This window comes from Sorghum bicolor, chromosome 1 (genome assembly GCF_000003195.3).
Source record: "Sorghum bicolor cultivar BTx623 chromosome 1, Sorghum_bicolor_NCBIv3, whole genome shotgun sequence".
In the NCBI taxonomy this organism is placed as follows: Eukaryota; Viridiplantae; Streptophyta; class Magnoliopsida; order Poales; family Poaceae; genus Sorghum; species Sorghum bicolor.
The window spans coordinates 2,659,140-2,674,647 of record NC_012870.2 but is presented as its reverse complement, the minus strand read 5'-3'; the positions used below and the strand labels follow the sequence as shown (position 1 = coordinate 2,674,647).

Genomic DNA, 15,508 nt, shown 5'->3' with positions numbered 1-15,508 from the left:
TATTTCTAGTATAGAGAAAAACAAGATGTAAATATAAAAAATGTATCGTAATAATAATAATACTAAAATTATTAGCATTTCATCAAGTCAAATTGAATAAATTTACAAGTGAATCATAGTTTAAACTTTGTCTATCAAAAAATATGATATTTCACTGATCTACGACTTCGAAACATAGACGTACTACCGACCGTGCTTATTGAAAAAAAAATTGTTGTGACGATTGGCCGGCTCTATCAGCCTATTTTAAACTTCAAAAACAATCCTTGTTACTCACTAGCTCCATTTTCGTAGCTTTAGGCCTTTTCTAGAAAATTTTGCAAAATTTTTTACATTCCTCGTCATATCGAATCTTTAGACGTATGCATGGAGTATTAAATATAGATGAAAATAAAAATTAATTACACAGTTTGGTCGAAATTAATGAGATTAATCTTTTGAGTCTAGTTACTTTATAATTAGACAATATTTGTCAAATACAAACGAAAATACTACAGTATTGATTTTCCAAAAATTTTCGAAACTAAACAAGTCTGCAACTTGGCCAGCCGATCAAACCGGCCTGCAACTACACGGCGGGCATCATCCGACCTCCGGCGCATGCGATTGGGGCATGAGCGGCTGCCATAGCCGTACAAAGGTAGGCATGCATAGTTCTCGGGTGACGTCATCGTGGTAACTTTGTAATATGCTTGTGCTTCCGAGGGCATATGTAGTGGTAGTTGCGCGAGATGCCATGACGTGGCGAATCGGTACCAAGGTCCTGCGGGTAGCTGAAGCAACCATTCCCCTCCATTCAGGGAACGGGACGTGACTCCACCGAACCAAACTACTCCATAGAAGAAGCTTTCGCAGTCCAGAACCTCAGCGAACTTTTTTCTATCTAAAATCCAAATCCTCAGCATGTTACCATTCTGCATTTTTTTTCCGTTCGGTGGCGGAATAATTGTATGGTGATGCTTTACTGTTGGGATGTTCCGCCGGGAGGGTGACCCTGTCTCAACTAATTAGAAGCCATGTATCTTGTTTGATACAACTTCTCTATTGTTAGTATATAAAATAGAGCCGTAGGAGAAGCGCTGATACGATACAACTAGTAGGGCCGTGTTTAATTTTTGTTGGGAAAAATTTCGCGACACTATAGCACTTTTGTTTATTTATGGTAGTTATTGTTCAAATATAGACTAACTAGGCTCAAAAGATTCGTCTCGTAAATTTCGATCAAATTGTGCAATTAGTTTTTATTTTCGTCTATATTTAATACTTCATGCATGTATCTAAAGATTCGATGTGACAGAAAATCTTGAAAAATTTTAGGTTTTGAGATTGGAAGTAAACAAGGCCTAGCTATCTTACTCTACTTTTAACTTATTCTTTACCATAATAATAACAATAAGTGGCTTACATTCAAATTCGGTTTTCCTTCAATTTAAATTTGGATAGCTAAAACTTCTAAAATGCCAAGGCGTGAGCGGTGACTGAATGTGAAATAGTCCCTCAATTCAAGGAGTAATACGGGAGGGATAGTGTGTGCAAGTCTCTCCTGTGGCATCGTTTACAACAAATCTACCAAAAATACTTTCTACCATGATTTATCAGTCCAACGAAGAAGCCAACGTGGTGAACTATTCCATTGCTTTTATTAATACACAATTCAAAACGAGGGAAAGCAAGATATTCCCTCCTCTGGTTATCGAGATTAATTCTCTTGTTCCTGCTGTGATTTCTCACGCCTCCTGTTGTGATCCCTTGAACAACTACTATACTATCAAAATCCAGAGAACAACGACCTCAGAAACAGACCAAAAAGGACATGCCGCTTATTCTTCCTTTCAAGAACAATACAATACAAATGTCTGTGGACTATAATTTGCCCTCGTTTACAGACTTGAAACTCTCACAGCCGACAAAACTTGACAGAAAAGACTTCTGTTCTTACAAACCTCACTTCCAAGAGTACTTGATTTTCGAGGTAAAAAGAATTTTCCTACAGAGATCTCCTAATCCAATAGAACTCACGTCTCTAATACCACCAGAAGCACAAGGACTAGACCAAAAAAAACCTGTCAACCACTGCTTTAATAACAAAGAGAGAAAAAAAATAACACTGATTGAAGGTAGGGACCAAAGGAACAATTACAACTGACTAAAAAAACTAGATATAGAAAAAACAAGGTATCTGTACTGCTATAATAAAACCTACTCCGGCCGTGGAAACCTAACTGAACAGTAGCTCAAGGACCAGCTCTTCCAATAGATCATCTTTTATCATTCTCTCAATGTCCCTTCCTGCCCTGTCGATACAGTCTGCTATATCTGGCCACTTCATATCAAATCCTTTCTTCTCTGGCTTAGTGTCACTGGGTGCAAGTTGTTCCCGTCTCTGAACTAGCACCTTCAAGAGTTTCTCCAATAGACCCTCTGATCCCCAAAGTGGAGCCAAGTTCCTAGTGGTATTGACCCAAGGTTGCATGTTCAAGCATGGAGCAAGGATTTGTGATAGTATTGTGTTGACCATATCGAATAAAAGCTTCCTATCTGATCTTGACCATTGTACAACCTTGATGTACTTCTTTTCCAGCTTCTCAAATACATCATCACCAGCAGGGTAGTCGAGAGACTGACACACCTTGTACATTTGATCCTCGGAAGTTCCATGAATTCCAGAAGCAATCAGCATATCCAGCAAGTAAGAGAATTCCCTTTCCTCATCATCTTCAAATCCTTCAAGAATATCTTCAACCAGCTGTATGGGTTTCTCATCACTCAGCTCCACTTCAGAGGATAAACAGTCACTAGTTCTGCCAATGCTACTTACCTCTGCAGCAGTCTCTGTTGGTGCAAATGTGCCAAGTTCAAGTCTCAGTTGGAGATCTAAACGAAGAAGACCATAGAATTAAAAAAAAATAAAATAGAAAATATAAGAAGGCCAGAATAGCCATAGAGAAATGTACCAAGGCGTAATCACTTACCGTATGGATCTGCAGGCTCTCGCCTGATGTTTTCAGTATCAGAGCAATCTTCAGATAGAGGTTGAAGAACAGATATTGGGCTATCCTGACCTATCTCTTTAGCGTAGATGACAGATGTAGAGTCTAGGCATGCAGCATGAGGGTAGTATCCCTGTCAAAGATAGCATGAGCTCAACCTTCCTACCATGCAAGTTGAAGGGAAGCAAACTAAATAAACATCCCAATCTGTTGTACTATAGCAATAATTAAATTTGATTCAGTTTGAAAGAAGAATAGGCTAGATACCAAGCTAATAAAAATCTAAACAATCTTTCTGATTCTACAAAATCACGAAACCATACAAGCATCTTCAAATTGCATTATCATGAGTGAATTAGTAATCATAGATTCTAGTACATACCTTCTTGAAGGTCATATTCCATTGATCACTAGCTATTACACCCAGAGATGATAAGTTGGAGCTATCACTAGTGTCACTTGAAGACGATACTTGCAGATCATCATTGCTGTCACTGGAGGAAAAGCATAATATCTTCTCAGATTCACTGTAAGTGGAGCTCCACAGCTGTTCGGGTGCTTTTTGATTGACCATATCTGAACAGCACAGTTGCTTTTCTCGAATCAATGCATTATTTAACAGAGCCTGTGAATGTCTTTCCAATGAGGAATTAAGTTGTTCATGAACCTTATCTTTATTTAGCAGGTCAGTTGCTCCCCTAGGATTCACGATTTTGTGTCTTCGATTCAAAGCACTGATACGGTTTTGGTTCTGATGATTATCACCATGCCGTGGTTGACGTAGCAGAGACATTTTCTCAGAAAGGGAGCAGTTTGTGCTGGTTAAACCCATCTTTGGTGAAGCTGACCGTTTAGCACATCTTACCAGTTGATAACTGAAATCACTCATCTCACTACAACTCTTTACAGTCGGAGGATTCTTGAAATTGTTGTTGGGACTGCTGAGATAATATTGAGGTCGAATGGGCATTCCTGAGACAGTTCTGCTAGCATGACACAATCCTTTATCATTGAAGGTCTTATCTACTTGAGCTCCCCTTGCGACAGGTTGCATGTGACTGATTTCTGTTTCATTTCTCTGTGCACTAGGAAGACATCTAACAGACGATCTGTGGGAGCTCTTATGCTTGAAATCCTTGATATCCAAAGAAAGCTGTATCAAAAGGATAATTTTGTAAGAACTGTGAAACCAAAAAAAAACAAACATTTAGTGCAGTAAAGCTTTGAGTTGTAGAAGAATATGCAGGAAAACAATTACAAATTCAAGGACTAATAGAAATATAGATAAATCAATAGTGAGGATTTGAACAGCTTACATGATCTGTTGATCCACTGTTGCATCTGAAATCAGATAATACTCCATGAACACGTCGTTGCTTGTCCACATGAGCAAACCCTGAGTACGAGCCAGAAGTAGAGCAAGAACGGGTCAACTACAAATCATTAAGACTTTTACCTTAAAAAAATTGCACGATTACCATTCAGACATGATGCACTGGCCGCCATAATAATAATATAATTAAAAACAGACCCAAAAATACACCGTTGCAGTTCTTGTCCCTAAAGGAAATAAATTAATTCATGAATCACATGGTACGACCAATTATTCAGTCAAACTGTGTTATCCGATTTTATTTATTTTTTCTCCCGGGATGTTTTGCCCTGTTAGTATTTCTCGGATATAGACAATAAAACATGTGTGTGGAAAATAAATGGCAAGAAGCTTCGTCGCACTGACTCTAGCATGATGTTCCCTAATTAACGTTTTCTCGACAAGGGGCAACAGACAAACAAACAAGTAACCCAACGATGCAAGCAAATTAGGTAACCTCCTCGCTTCCGCACATAGGACACGCCATACCACTGCAAGCAAATTAAGCAAAGAAGCAAGCAATACCCACTACGCGGCGAAGAGGAAGCCGGAAGCAAGCAGGAGCAACCCAAATCAACCGGAAACAATCGCGCGCGATTCCCCAGCCGTTTGAAACGAATCACCGACACAGGCAAAAGCCGCAGAGATTCGTTTCGGGGAGAGCCGGCCGTTACCTTCGGTTACCCGCGGAGCAGTGGTCGCCGGCGCCGCGACCGTCCGCCTGACAACCCCACCGGCTCCTCCTCCCGTCCGGCAGGACCGCCGCGCCCACCTCCGCCGGCCTCTCGCGCTGGTCCCGCCCATCCGCGCCCCCAAGTCAACCCGACCGACGAACCTCCGTCGACGCTGCTGCCCGGGGCTCCGCTCGCGCGGACCGTGATCCCGCGCGGCCTATTTGAGGAGTGAGCGCCGCGAGGAGATAGGAAGGGCTGGATTCTCGGCCCGAGCGTCGCGACGCCTGGGGCGCGCCGGGGCGGACGGGGCGGGACGGGCCGCGAGGGAGGAAGGGAGGCCGGCGGGGCGCGTTCGGTGGCGGCGCTCCCGCGGCAGCGGTTGGGTGGCGCCCCGCCCCTGCCTTTTCAGGCCCCGTGGCCCCCTGCCCACAGTGGACTCGCCCCCTTGCCCCCGTGTAACCGCACGCACGCACTTGCGGACTTGCCTATGAAACCTTTTGTCTTTCGTTACGGAGAGCCGAAACCGGAGACCCTCGTCTTGGCTGCTGCGTGAATTGGTGATCCTGATCCGTGTGGTTTGACTGGCCAAAGCAGCCGACGCGGCGGTGCTTATTGTGGTGATCCGTGGTTAGGCGGCTAGCTAAACTAACTCGTGTGGACATGTGGTTAGGGTTAAGCTAAGCACTGTTGCTGTAGTTCTGTTAAATTTTAATCCGATCCTTGTGTGATGTCGTGCACGGCTTGGAGAGCGCGTGCGATTTGCAAACGTGGAGAGGGGGTAGGAGTAATCAAATCAAACCAAATGTTGGATCGATGCGGGTATCTGAAAGCGACCGGCCCCGTCCCCCATGTGGGCCTTGCGTAGCATCGGAGCCAGGAAATTGTGCCGGGCCGTTGCGGATGAAAGGCAGTAGTAGGAAACCGTCTCAGTCTCACTCTTGCTCCATCTCCGGCTGTCTCCCGCGAAACGCCGTGATATTCCCGCGCAACGGAGCCAGCCAGCCCGCTCCATCTTTATTCCCTTCCCCGTCTCGTAGGGCGACTGTTACGGCCGCTATGATTAATATCGACGGATTTTGGCCTTGTTTGAAAAGATTTTGAATTTTGACACTGAAGCACTTTCGTTTTTATTTGACAAACATTGTTTATTTATGGAGTAACTAGACTTAAAAGATTCGTCTCACGATTTACAAACAAACTGTGCAATTAATTTTTATTTTCATTTATATTTGATGTTGCATGCACGTGCCGTAAGATTCTATGTAACAGAAAATCTTAAAAAAAAATTGGTTTTTAGGTGAACTAAACAAGACCTTTGTGTATGATGACGGCGAGAGAATGATATGAATTAGGCCTTGTTTAGTTCGCAAAATTTTTTTGTTTTTGGGTACTGTAGTATTTCGTTTTTATTTGATAAACATTGTCCAATCATGGAGTAACTAGGCTCAAAAGATTCACCTCACAAGTTACAGGTAAACTGTGCAGTTAGTTTTTATTTTCGTCTATATTTAATGCTACATGCATGCGACCAAAGATTCGATGTGACGTGAAATCTTGAAAATTTTTGCGAACTAAACAAGGTCTTAGTTGGGTCCACTCGACAGTGGACAAGGTCCCGTTCAGCTGGCCGGCAAGGCGGGCGCCGGCTGTTGCCGGGCGGGCCATGGATGATTAATTACGCAACGAACTGCTCGTGGAACAGACGCACGAGATGAACCACTCCGTTGAGTGCCTGCCTAGTCTCGATAAGTAAATCATGAAGCTCGCACGATCGTCAGACTCAGCTTCCTCGTTTCATGGGGCCATGCCCCGTGCAATTAGGGCGTATAGCAAATCCTCTACCGTCACAACGGCCCGCAGCCGCCAGTGAACTTAATTTGGACAGAAAAATGCATTTTCGAATTGAGTTTGTCAGCACGTAAACATATGAATGTACGGGACTGGATTCTGGATTGTTGGTGACCCGCACAAGACGCGCGCGCACGTCATCGGATTTCAAATTTGGAATTCGAAATCGTGCAGGTGGAGCGCCAGAAATTTCTCGCGCCTTCGATCGAGAGATCATGACATGTATATCTTATTACTTGAGGTCTAGTTTAGTGGACGAAGACAGCGTGCTTACGCAATAAGTGGGGTATTGAGCTATTGGCTAATGAGCAGGTCGGCTATAGATGCTGACCTTGCAGCTACTCGCGCGCCGCGAGTTTGAACGGGCTTTGCCTTGAACCAGTGGACTTCGTTGACTGTATTTTACATGCAGCCACTTGACCACGAGCAGAGTAAAAAGAAAACGTTTTATTTTGATTCTACGGATATTACCCAATAATTTGAAGTGATTATAAGAAAGGTCACCCTTTAAAAAGGGTTTTAGACACCTCATTTTTATCTGACAGGAGGTTCTTACAAAAGTACTGAATCTAAAGTTTGCCAAGACCTTACAAATAGCACCAATCTCTATAAATATATTTCTAGACTAGACACATAACTACAATAGACATCCACAAATAGACCGGTTTGAAGGATAAACTTCTTCGATCATTTTGTTCATAAAAATATGGTTAGCCCATGTATAGTATAACCAACCACAGCATCCCATTTTCACCCTTCTCTCTCATCACCTATGCTATGGCCTTGTTTAGTTCCAAAATTTTTTACAAAATATAAATAGTAGTACTTTCGTTTGTATTTGACAAATATTGTCCAATCATGAACTAACTAGGCTCAAAAGATTCGTCTCGTCAATTCTGACCAAACTGTGCAATTAGTTTTTTTTATCTATATTTAATACTCCATACATGCGTCTAACGATTTGATGTGACAGAGAATTTAAAAAATTTTGTAAAATTTTTTGGGAACTAAACAGGGCCTATCTCACCAGACATAGCACCTTCCTCTCGCTTGATTCTTTCCCTCAGCTCTATACTGGACCCCTTCTTTATTGAAAGAAGCTTAGCAGCTGGCCGACTCTATCCTGTGTAGCCGGAGCAAGCCCCTAGAGAAGGACTATGCCCATGACACTCCAGAACATAACCTGCTCAATGCAGCTATGTGTTGCCACCTGTTTTTGTTTGTGTCAAAAATGTATGAAAATATTTATACGACATGGAGTGGAACTAGATGGCCAAAAATTAGGAGTGCAAATCGGACCCATGGATGCGGTTATATGTGAATCTTATATCCTATGGATGAGGGTATGATTATAAGCATGTTCGCTTGTCTGAAAGCCATGGTTGAAAATATTGCTCGTTGATTTATTATGAAAAAATATTGTTGTCTGACAGAAAAAGTACGGCTTATAAGTCTATCGAGGTCGGTGCTTGCAGCAATGTGGCAGGGTGTGTATGCGTCGAGGTCGCCTTGTGTTGTTTGAGCTTATCAGCCGAATCTGCTAGCCATTTAGCAGTATTTTTCTCTCCCAACAAATTAGCAAATAGTACTTATTATCATGGATTATCAGTCAAACGAACAGAATGACTATAAGACTGGTTGTGTCTTATAAAAAAATATAAGACTGGTTGTGCGAATAATAATGCACTTTTCTTGTGTCCTTGTGTGTGTTTTTTCTGCCGTGATATACTTTAATCCTTGTTTTATACTAAGGCCTTGTTTAGTTTCCACAAAATTTTGCAAAAGTTTTCACATTCCCCATCACATCGAATCTTTAGACGCATGCACGAAGCATTAAATATAAACGAAATTAAAAACCAATTACACAGTTCACCTGTAATTTGCGAGACGAATCTTTTGAGCCTAGTTAGTCCATGATTGGACAATATTTGTCAAATACAAATGAAAGTGCTACAGTGTTTATTTTATAAAAATTTTGGAACTAAACAAGGCCTATTTGTGTGAACCGTGAAGATATTATGATCATTAAACTACAATTACTCAACTCATGCCATGTACTCGTGTTCATAAGTGTTCATGTTTTATGTTTAAGCTATGAGATTTTGCTCTACTTTTATCATTGCCCATTGCTTATATTTAGATAGAAAAGTTGGTGTCAAATTGTTACTCCATGTGATTGTAATGACATGTTATTTGTTCAATCATAGACCCGTGTGTTTTTTCAGGGTTACTGAAAACGCCGGCTGAGCATCTCCAAGAGTTTGCTAAAACTCACTTGTTAAAACTTGTGATTTTGCAAGTTGCTAAAACATATGGCAAATAAAATTTTATAGTCTCTTCAATAGTTTGTCATATGGACTTGGTAAAACTTAAAAAGTAGGTCCACTTCCAAACCTCCATTAACTAATTTTGTTCGACGCTTCACCTGGCCACCCGCGACACTCCTTGCCTGGCGCCCATGACTCCTTGCCTGGCTGCGCATCGCCACTTCCTTGAGCCGCCAAATCTGATTCAGCTCTGGCCCCCAACATCGATCTCTAATCCGACCGGCAATCAAGTGGCCGACATGACCTGCTGCTGTGCACATTCAGATGTAAATTAGATTAACCTGCGGTGGACATGGATATACATATATAGTTTACATCTTTTGTTTTTTTTCCTCCTGGTGATGAACATCAACCAAACAAATATGTACACTTATTATTACAAGCAACACCACCAATGAATAGAACAACAATCCTGTATGTCCTCTTGCGAGCATGGCCTGAAACTCCTCCGCGGAGCGCTGGCTCTGCAGCCGCATGTCCTCCCTGAACTTGCGGATGAAGAGCTCCGCCATGAGGTCCACCTCCCCCATCCCCCAATCAAGCACCCTCCTCTCGCTCCGGGTGCCAAACCGGCCGCCTCCTCGCCACCCTCCGTTTCCATCCGCTCCGTGCGTGCCACCCACGCCGACTACAGGCGGAGCTCCCCATCCGACCGGACTCAGCCATCGCCAGTAGTCCGATAGCGCCGCAGCTGCAGGGCTGCAACTGGGTCTCCTCCTAGCCGCGGCTCCAGCAGATGCCCCCTTGGCCGCCGCGACGGAGGGTCCTGCGCCTTGTGACGCCGCGACGCCCCTACGCCGGCGCGGTCCACGTAGTCGCGAGCTCGGGTGAAAGTTCCATCTGCGCGCGCGAGAGGAGGCGGGGTGGGCAATTCACGCGATGGCAAGTCCCCAACCGCGCGCAAATATGCGCGTGAACCACCGGTGGATGGCAAGCTGGGAAAATTTGCCAAGCCATATGCCAAACTGTTGGAGTTTGATTTTTCTAGTTTTGCCAAAAAAAAAACAAGGATAGCAAGTGATTTTGGCAAACTCTTGGAGATGCTCAACTGTATAAATTGCCCACTAGGGCTTCGAGTATTCTTACGGGTGGGTAATGCCTGGGCCCATTGCCAATGCCTGGGCTTGATTTCCATAAATTAGCCCAACTCAACTACCGAACGGCCACTGTACCTAAAGCCGAACTCAACTACCAAAGGCTACTGTACCTAACAAGTAACTGGGCCATCATGGGCCGGAGCACGACCCAACAGTACGCCCTGTGGACGCTTGTAATTTTTCCCAAAAAAGTCCAAAGGCCAATGAAGCAGACCAATTCCACCACCCCAGGGGAGCGCGTCCATCCCCTTCCTCCGATCGAGCCAGGGCCAGGCAACAACCTGGTGCTCCGCCCCGTCTCCGTTACCGCGACGCCTCGGCCTCCCGCTCCACCGCCTGCCTGCCAGCCTCCGCGGCCCTGTGACCGTGAGGCGACACGACGCCGAGAGGTCACCCGCCCCACGCACCGAGGCTGCCCCGCTTGGTTCGGCTCGCCATTCTGCCCCGTGTTAGTGTCGGTTTGCGTTTCCGATCTGATCTGGTTCCGTGGTGGTGCTAGGGATTGAGAGGTAAAGAGTGATGGCAGCGCCGCCGGCGAGGGCTCGAGCCGACTACGACTACCTCATCAAACTGCTCCTCATCGGAGACAGCGGTGAGTTCATTCGACCTCTCAGCCCCTCTTTTTCCTCTCTCGATCTACGCGAGATTTGATGGCGTTGGGGTCATCCTTTCGTATTTTGCGTAATTTGGAGTCTCAATTGAGATCTGGTTCCTAATTCGATCTCTGTTGATGTTACCGCAAAAAATGTGAATGGGTGAATGAATCTAAAGTATCTAACCACTTGAGGGCACTTGGTTTGTCGATTGTGTAACTGTAACATATTTTTTTAGAGTGATCTTGTTCCTACTTGCGCTGCACAATATACACTTAATATTGTTACACTTGGAATATAGGTGCAGAGATTTAATTGTCGGTGTAGTTACATTGGTTACCTATACCCAGAATTCAGGAACAGTCTCTTGGCTTTTCAGGATGTTCATTCTGCAAGCACTGTCAAAGCTTCTTTATTATTCTCAGCAATTGCACACACAGCTAGTATCTGCAATGGAGCATAGATCTTTGCAAGTTTGCATCTCCCTGACTTTCTCTGCTTGTTAAGTTTGTTGGTCAGTGGGCGCATCTCTCTATTGTTTAGGTTGGGTGGCTTTGGTAGACTGATAGTTCAGGTTATTATTATTTATATGTGTCAAATTAATAGATGCAATCAAATAAGTACACCAGGATAGGGCATCGAGTTAATCAAGCAATCCATACCAAGGGCTCTGTTTGCTTGAGATTAAGGAGTTGTTGGCCTGCAGATGCATGTCATGCCACTAAATACTTGCAGAATATCTCTCTAGTGATTGTGCTCCTACTTGCACTTTGCAATATACACTTAATATTGTTACACTTTGAAATAGGTGTGGAGATTTAATTGTTGTAGTTATATTCATCACTATGCATCGAGAATCCAGGAATAATCTTTTGGGAGCTTCATTCCACAAGCACTGTCAAAGCTTCTTATTATCAGCAACACATGCCACTAGTATGTGCAAGTGGAACATAAATCTTTTAAATTCACTGACTTCCTCTGCTTGTTTTGTTTGGTGATCAGTGTGCATATCTCTATGGTTCAGCCTGGGTGGCTTTGATAGTTCACATTATTTTTTATCCGATGTCAAATTGACAATTTAACTGCTGCAACATAATAAGCATATGAAGATAGGGCATCGAGTTATTACAGCAATCCATATAAAGGGCTTGAGAGTCAAGATTAGGGGCTAGGGAGTTGTTTGGCTTCACATGCGTAGCCTCAGTCACTAAATACTTACAAAGACATAAATTTGAAATACCTCAAGTTGGAAGTTGAAATTAACTAATTATACAGCATAAAAGTTAATCAGAAGTTTTTTTCTTAATAGAAAAAGATAATTAAAGGCTCGACACTATTTAGCCTTGTTTTGCATTTCCAATATGAGTATGTTGATGTTCTCCTAACCAGAGAAAATGTCTCCCCATTGACAGAAGTCTACAAGTAGGGGCATATATAATTTTCCTCTGACCAGTATTTGTGCTGTGGTGCTGTATGCTCTTAATTTAAACCGAGACACAAAGCTATATGTAGCTTTGCTTGTCACTAATCTTGCTCTATGTACCTACCAAAGCCCCAATCTCATATTGGCATTATTTCTTCAGTTGCCTAAATTAGAGTCATTGAGTATTTCCAACTGATGTATTTGGGAAGTATACCCAGCTGATATTTCAATCACATTTTTTTTGTACTTATGTAGGTGTTGGAAAAAGTTGTCTCCTGTTACGGTTTTCAGATGGATCATTCACCACTAGCTTCATTACCACTATTGGGTATGTAGAGGAATTATTATGTTACATGCAAAAGTTTGTATGGACTTATTAATTGTATACCCATTGGATTTTGGAAACAGTATTGACTTCAAGATAAGGACTGTCGAGTTGGATGGCAAACGGATTAAGTTGCAGATCTGGGATACTGCAGGCCAAGAACGTTTCCGCACTATTACAACTGGTATGCTTGTTTTCCTTTTAGCAAATATATGATTCGTTTCCAAACATAGTATGGCTGAAGTTTGTGTTTCTTTTCTAACGCTGAAGTTTGTGATTGTGCAATTCTTCTTTGCAGCCTACTACAGGGGAGCAATGGGCATTTTACTTGTGTACGATGTCACAGACGAGTCATCTTTCAATAGTACTGACCCTTGTACTTAATTTTTTTTTTCATAAATCAGTTCAGATTCGATTTCTGAATTCTAATACTGCCATTGGTGCTGACTTGCAGACATAAGAAATTGGATCAGAAACATTGAGCAACATGCTTCGGATAATGTGAACAAAGTTCTGGTGGGGAATAAAGCTGATATGGATGAAAGCAAACGGGTACACAATTTATCTATTTTGTACTCTCATCTGATCTCTTAAACTTTATACTTATAATAACGTTTATTTCTTACATGCTCTTTTTTCTTTCGTTAAGGCTGTGCCCACTTCAAAGGGGCAAGCTCTCGCTGACGAATATGGGATCAAGTTCTTTGAAACGGTTAGTGAAAATGACAACTTCTGTCTATGGCATTCCTTTCTTGTACCATAACTGAATAACTGATGCATAATTTGTTTTTCATTATTGGCTGCAGAGTGCAAAGACAAACCTGAATGTCGAGCAGGTTTTCTTTTCGATAGCAAGGGATATCAAACAGAGACTTTCAGAGACTGATTCCAAGCCTGAGGTGCAAACTTTTTCATAGCTTTGAGCCTTTGACACGTTTGCTTTTTCTTCCACAGTTCCTTAGCTTGCGTGTTTGCAGGATCGAACTATCAAGATCAAGGCTGAAGGGGAAGCTGATGCAGCAGCGGCACAGAAATCAGCTTGCTGCGGCTCCTGAACAGTTGTGACGGCAAGATAGTGGCGTTTTCGCGCATGTAATTTTCATCATTTTATTCTTTGGCAGCTACTCTCTCCTTGTGCTTCTTGAGTTATTGCAATTGTTGTGATTTGGACAAATGGGTGTTAAGTCAGAACAATTACTTGCTATATTGTGGAAACTCTGCTCTTGATAACCACGAGCGTGGATACAACTGGGTGGTCGGTTTGATCTCTTGGACGCTACAACTCCATATATTCTGTTTCAGTTATATGGTTCTCTCTATCCACAAAAGATGCAATTCTTATTGACAAAAGATGCAATTCTCATTGACAAAAGATGCAACTCCAGATATTCTGTTTTGGTCAAACGATTTGAAGTTTGATCAAACTTATATAAAAAAGTGCTAACACTTACTATAAATTATTTATGCAATATATTTTTCATAATAAATTTAGTTGGAGAGTAAAGTTTATTTCTATATTTATTTACTATAGATTTTGTCAAAGTAAAGCTAGTTTTTGCACAAATTCCATTGTTACATTGTTCAGTGAAAAGAGTAGTACTATGTTATCTTAAAATACAGCTATTGCGTGTGAGTCAATTGTGTCTTCTCTTGCTCCTTGGCATCTCCTCCGCCCTCCCTCACCATCGTTGTCGCTAGACCATCACCATTGTCCGCTGCTGTTGTTAAACTCAAGCTATCTTCTCCTCTTGGGCAACACCCCTGCGACAGTGCGACTTGCATCGTCATTCGTCCAGCAGTTATCCTCTCTCTCACTGCCTCTAATTTGATGGTCTCCCTAAAACCTCCTTTTGTTTTCAACAACCATAGAAACCCTCTAAACGCTGAGCTCTAACCTCAGGAGCCCTAAATCACGCCGGTGAGCACTTTTGTCTAGGTGCGTCAATGCGTCATCTTGGGGTGCGGTGAGTTTTTTTTCCCGTCAGTGTGCACATACACGCTGAAGTGTTCTGTGCTTCTTTTTACAACAAAAGTTAACATTACATAGCTGCTTTTTTACAAATCAATCTTTTTTTTCAATCGAGGGAATACAAAGTAAATCCATCATGTCGTAGTCGTAGCCGTAGTCGTGCTATGATTTTGTACAAAAGAACGCCGGAATTGCAAAACCAGAACCCAAAAAAAAAAAGAATTGAACACAAAATCCCAGATGCTCCGTCATGATGGGGCAATGTTGAGGTCAAAACCCAGCAGGCCTCTCGCTTCCTCCGGCTTCGCCTCGGCGTCGTGCAGGTCCAGCCCGTGGGCGCTAGCAGCGCCGTCCCGCTCCTCGCCCTCAGCCACGGCGCGGTGGCGCCTCATGTGGCCTCCCAGCGCCTGCCCGAGCGCGAACTCGACGCCGCACACCGCGCAGCCGTGCGCGCGCGCCTTGGCCGGCGCTGCCGCCGCGTCGGCTGCCCGCGGGCGCTTGTGGCTCGCGCGGTGCCCGCCCAGCGCCTGGAACGACGGGAACCGGCGGTTGCACGTCTTGCACTCGAACACGCGCGGCGAGGCCGACGGCTCGCCGCCGCCGCTGCGCGCGAGCAGCAGCATGACGCCCTGGGCCACGCTGATGACGCCCGGCTCCTGCTCCTGCTGTCCGAACGTGAGCCTCTTCATCGGCGGCAGGAAATACTCGATGGGCTGCTAGCTGCTTTTGTGTGTGTGGTGATCGCTACAGTGAGAGAAGTTTTGTATGCTATTTATAGGATGCATGGTTACAAAGTCAATGAGCAAGGATTACTTGTTTGAGCTTGCATGCGCGAGGGACGTTTGACTTTAGTTCTAGCAGTTGACTTGCGGCTTCTTCGTGACATTAAA

At 43.5% G+C, this 15,508-nt stretch overlaps 3 protein-coding genes across 5 annotated transcripts; 1 reads left to right on the top strand and 2 right to left on the bottom strand.

Moving 5' to 3' along the window:
- Positions 1,797-5,490, bottom strand: LOC8057371. Of its 3 annotated transcripts, XM_021450873.1 has the most exons (6): positions 5,037-5,490; positions 4,307-4,386; positions 3,373-4,143; positions 2,973-3,123; positions 2,819-2,874; positions 1,797-2,746 (listed from the first exon to the last, which is right to left on the bottom strand). In XM_021450873.1, the coding sequence occupies exons 1-6, from the start codon at positions 5,164-5,166 to the stop codon at positions 2,219-2,221; spliced, it is 1,716 nt and encodes a 571-aa protein (XP_021306548.1). In that variant the 5' UTR covers positions 5,167-5,490; the 3' UTR covers positions 1,797-2,218. The 3 variants fall into 3 exon arrangements, with proteins under 3 accessions (XP_021306548.1, XP_002463630.1, XP_021306549.1); XM_002463585.2 differs by having other exon boundaries at positions 1,797-2,874; positions 5,037-5,489; XM_021450874.1 differs by lacking the exon at positions 5,037-5,490 and having other exon boundaries at positions 1,811-2,874; positions 3,373-4,171; positions 4,307-4,369.
- LOC8057047 (ras-related protein RABE1c) lies at positions 10,519-13,954 on the top strand. Its single transcript, XM_002466152.2, has 9 exons — positions 10,519-10,732; positions 10,808-10,900; positions 12,580-12,652; positions 12,733-12,833; positions 12,948-13,013; positions 13,104-13,201; positions 13,299-13,361; positions 13,456-13,548; positions 13,627-13,954. The coding sequence occupies exons 2-9, from the start codon at positions 10,828-10,830 to the stop codon at positions 13,702-13,704; spliced, it is 645 nt and encodes a 214-aa protein (XP_002466197.1). The 5' UTR covers positions 10,519-10,732; positions 10,808-10,827; the 3' UTR covers positions 13,705-13,954.
- On the bottom strand, positions 14,096-15,362 carry LOC8057370 (zinc finger protein ZAT12). Its single transcript, XM_002463584.2, has one exon. The coding sequence runs from the start codon at positions 15,305-15,307 to the stop codon at positions 14,867-14,869; it is 441 nt and encodes a 146-aa protein (XP_002463629.1). The 5' UTR covers positions 15,308-15,362; the 3' UTR covers positions 14,096-14,866.

Coding starts and splice junctions, on each gene's coding strand:
- LOC8057370 (XM_002463584.2), bottom strand. CDS start 15,307: ATGAAGAGGCTCACGTTCGGACAGCAGGAGCAGGAGCCGGGCGTCATC.
- LOC8057047 (XM_002466152.2), top strand. CDS start 10,828: ATGGCAGCGCCGCCGGCGAGGGCTCGAGCCGACTACGACTACCTCATC. Junction 12,653..12,732: donor AGCTTCATTACCACTATTGG/GTATGTAGAGGA, acceptor TTTTGGAAACAG/TATTGACTTCAAGATAAGGA. Junction 13,014..13,103: donor AGACGAGTCATCTTTCAATA/GTACTGACCCTT, acceptor GCTGACTTGCAG/ACATAAGAAATTGGATCAGA.
- LOC8057371 (XM_002463585.2), bottom strand. CDS start 5,166: ATGGGCGGGACCAGCGCGAGAGGCCGGCGGAGGTGGGCGCGGCGGTCC. Junction 4,144..4,306: donor ACAGTGGATCAACAGATCAT/GTAAGCTGTTCA, acceptor CTTTTGATACAG/CTTTCTTTGGATATCAAGGA. Junction 3,124..3,372: donor GGAATATGACCTTCAAGAAG/GTATGTACTAGA, acceptor TATCTTTGACAG/GGATACTACCCTCATGCTGC.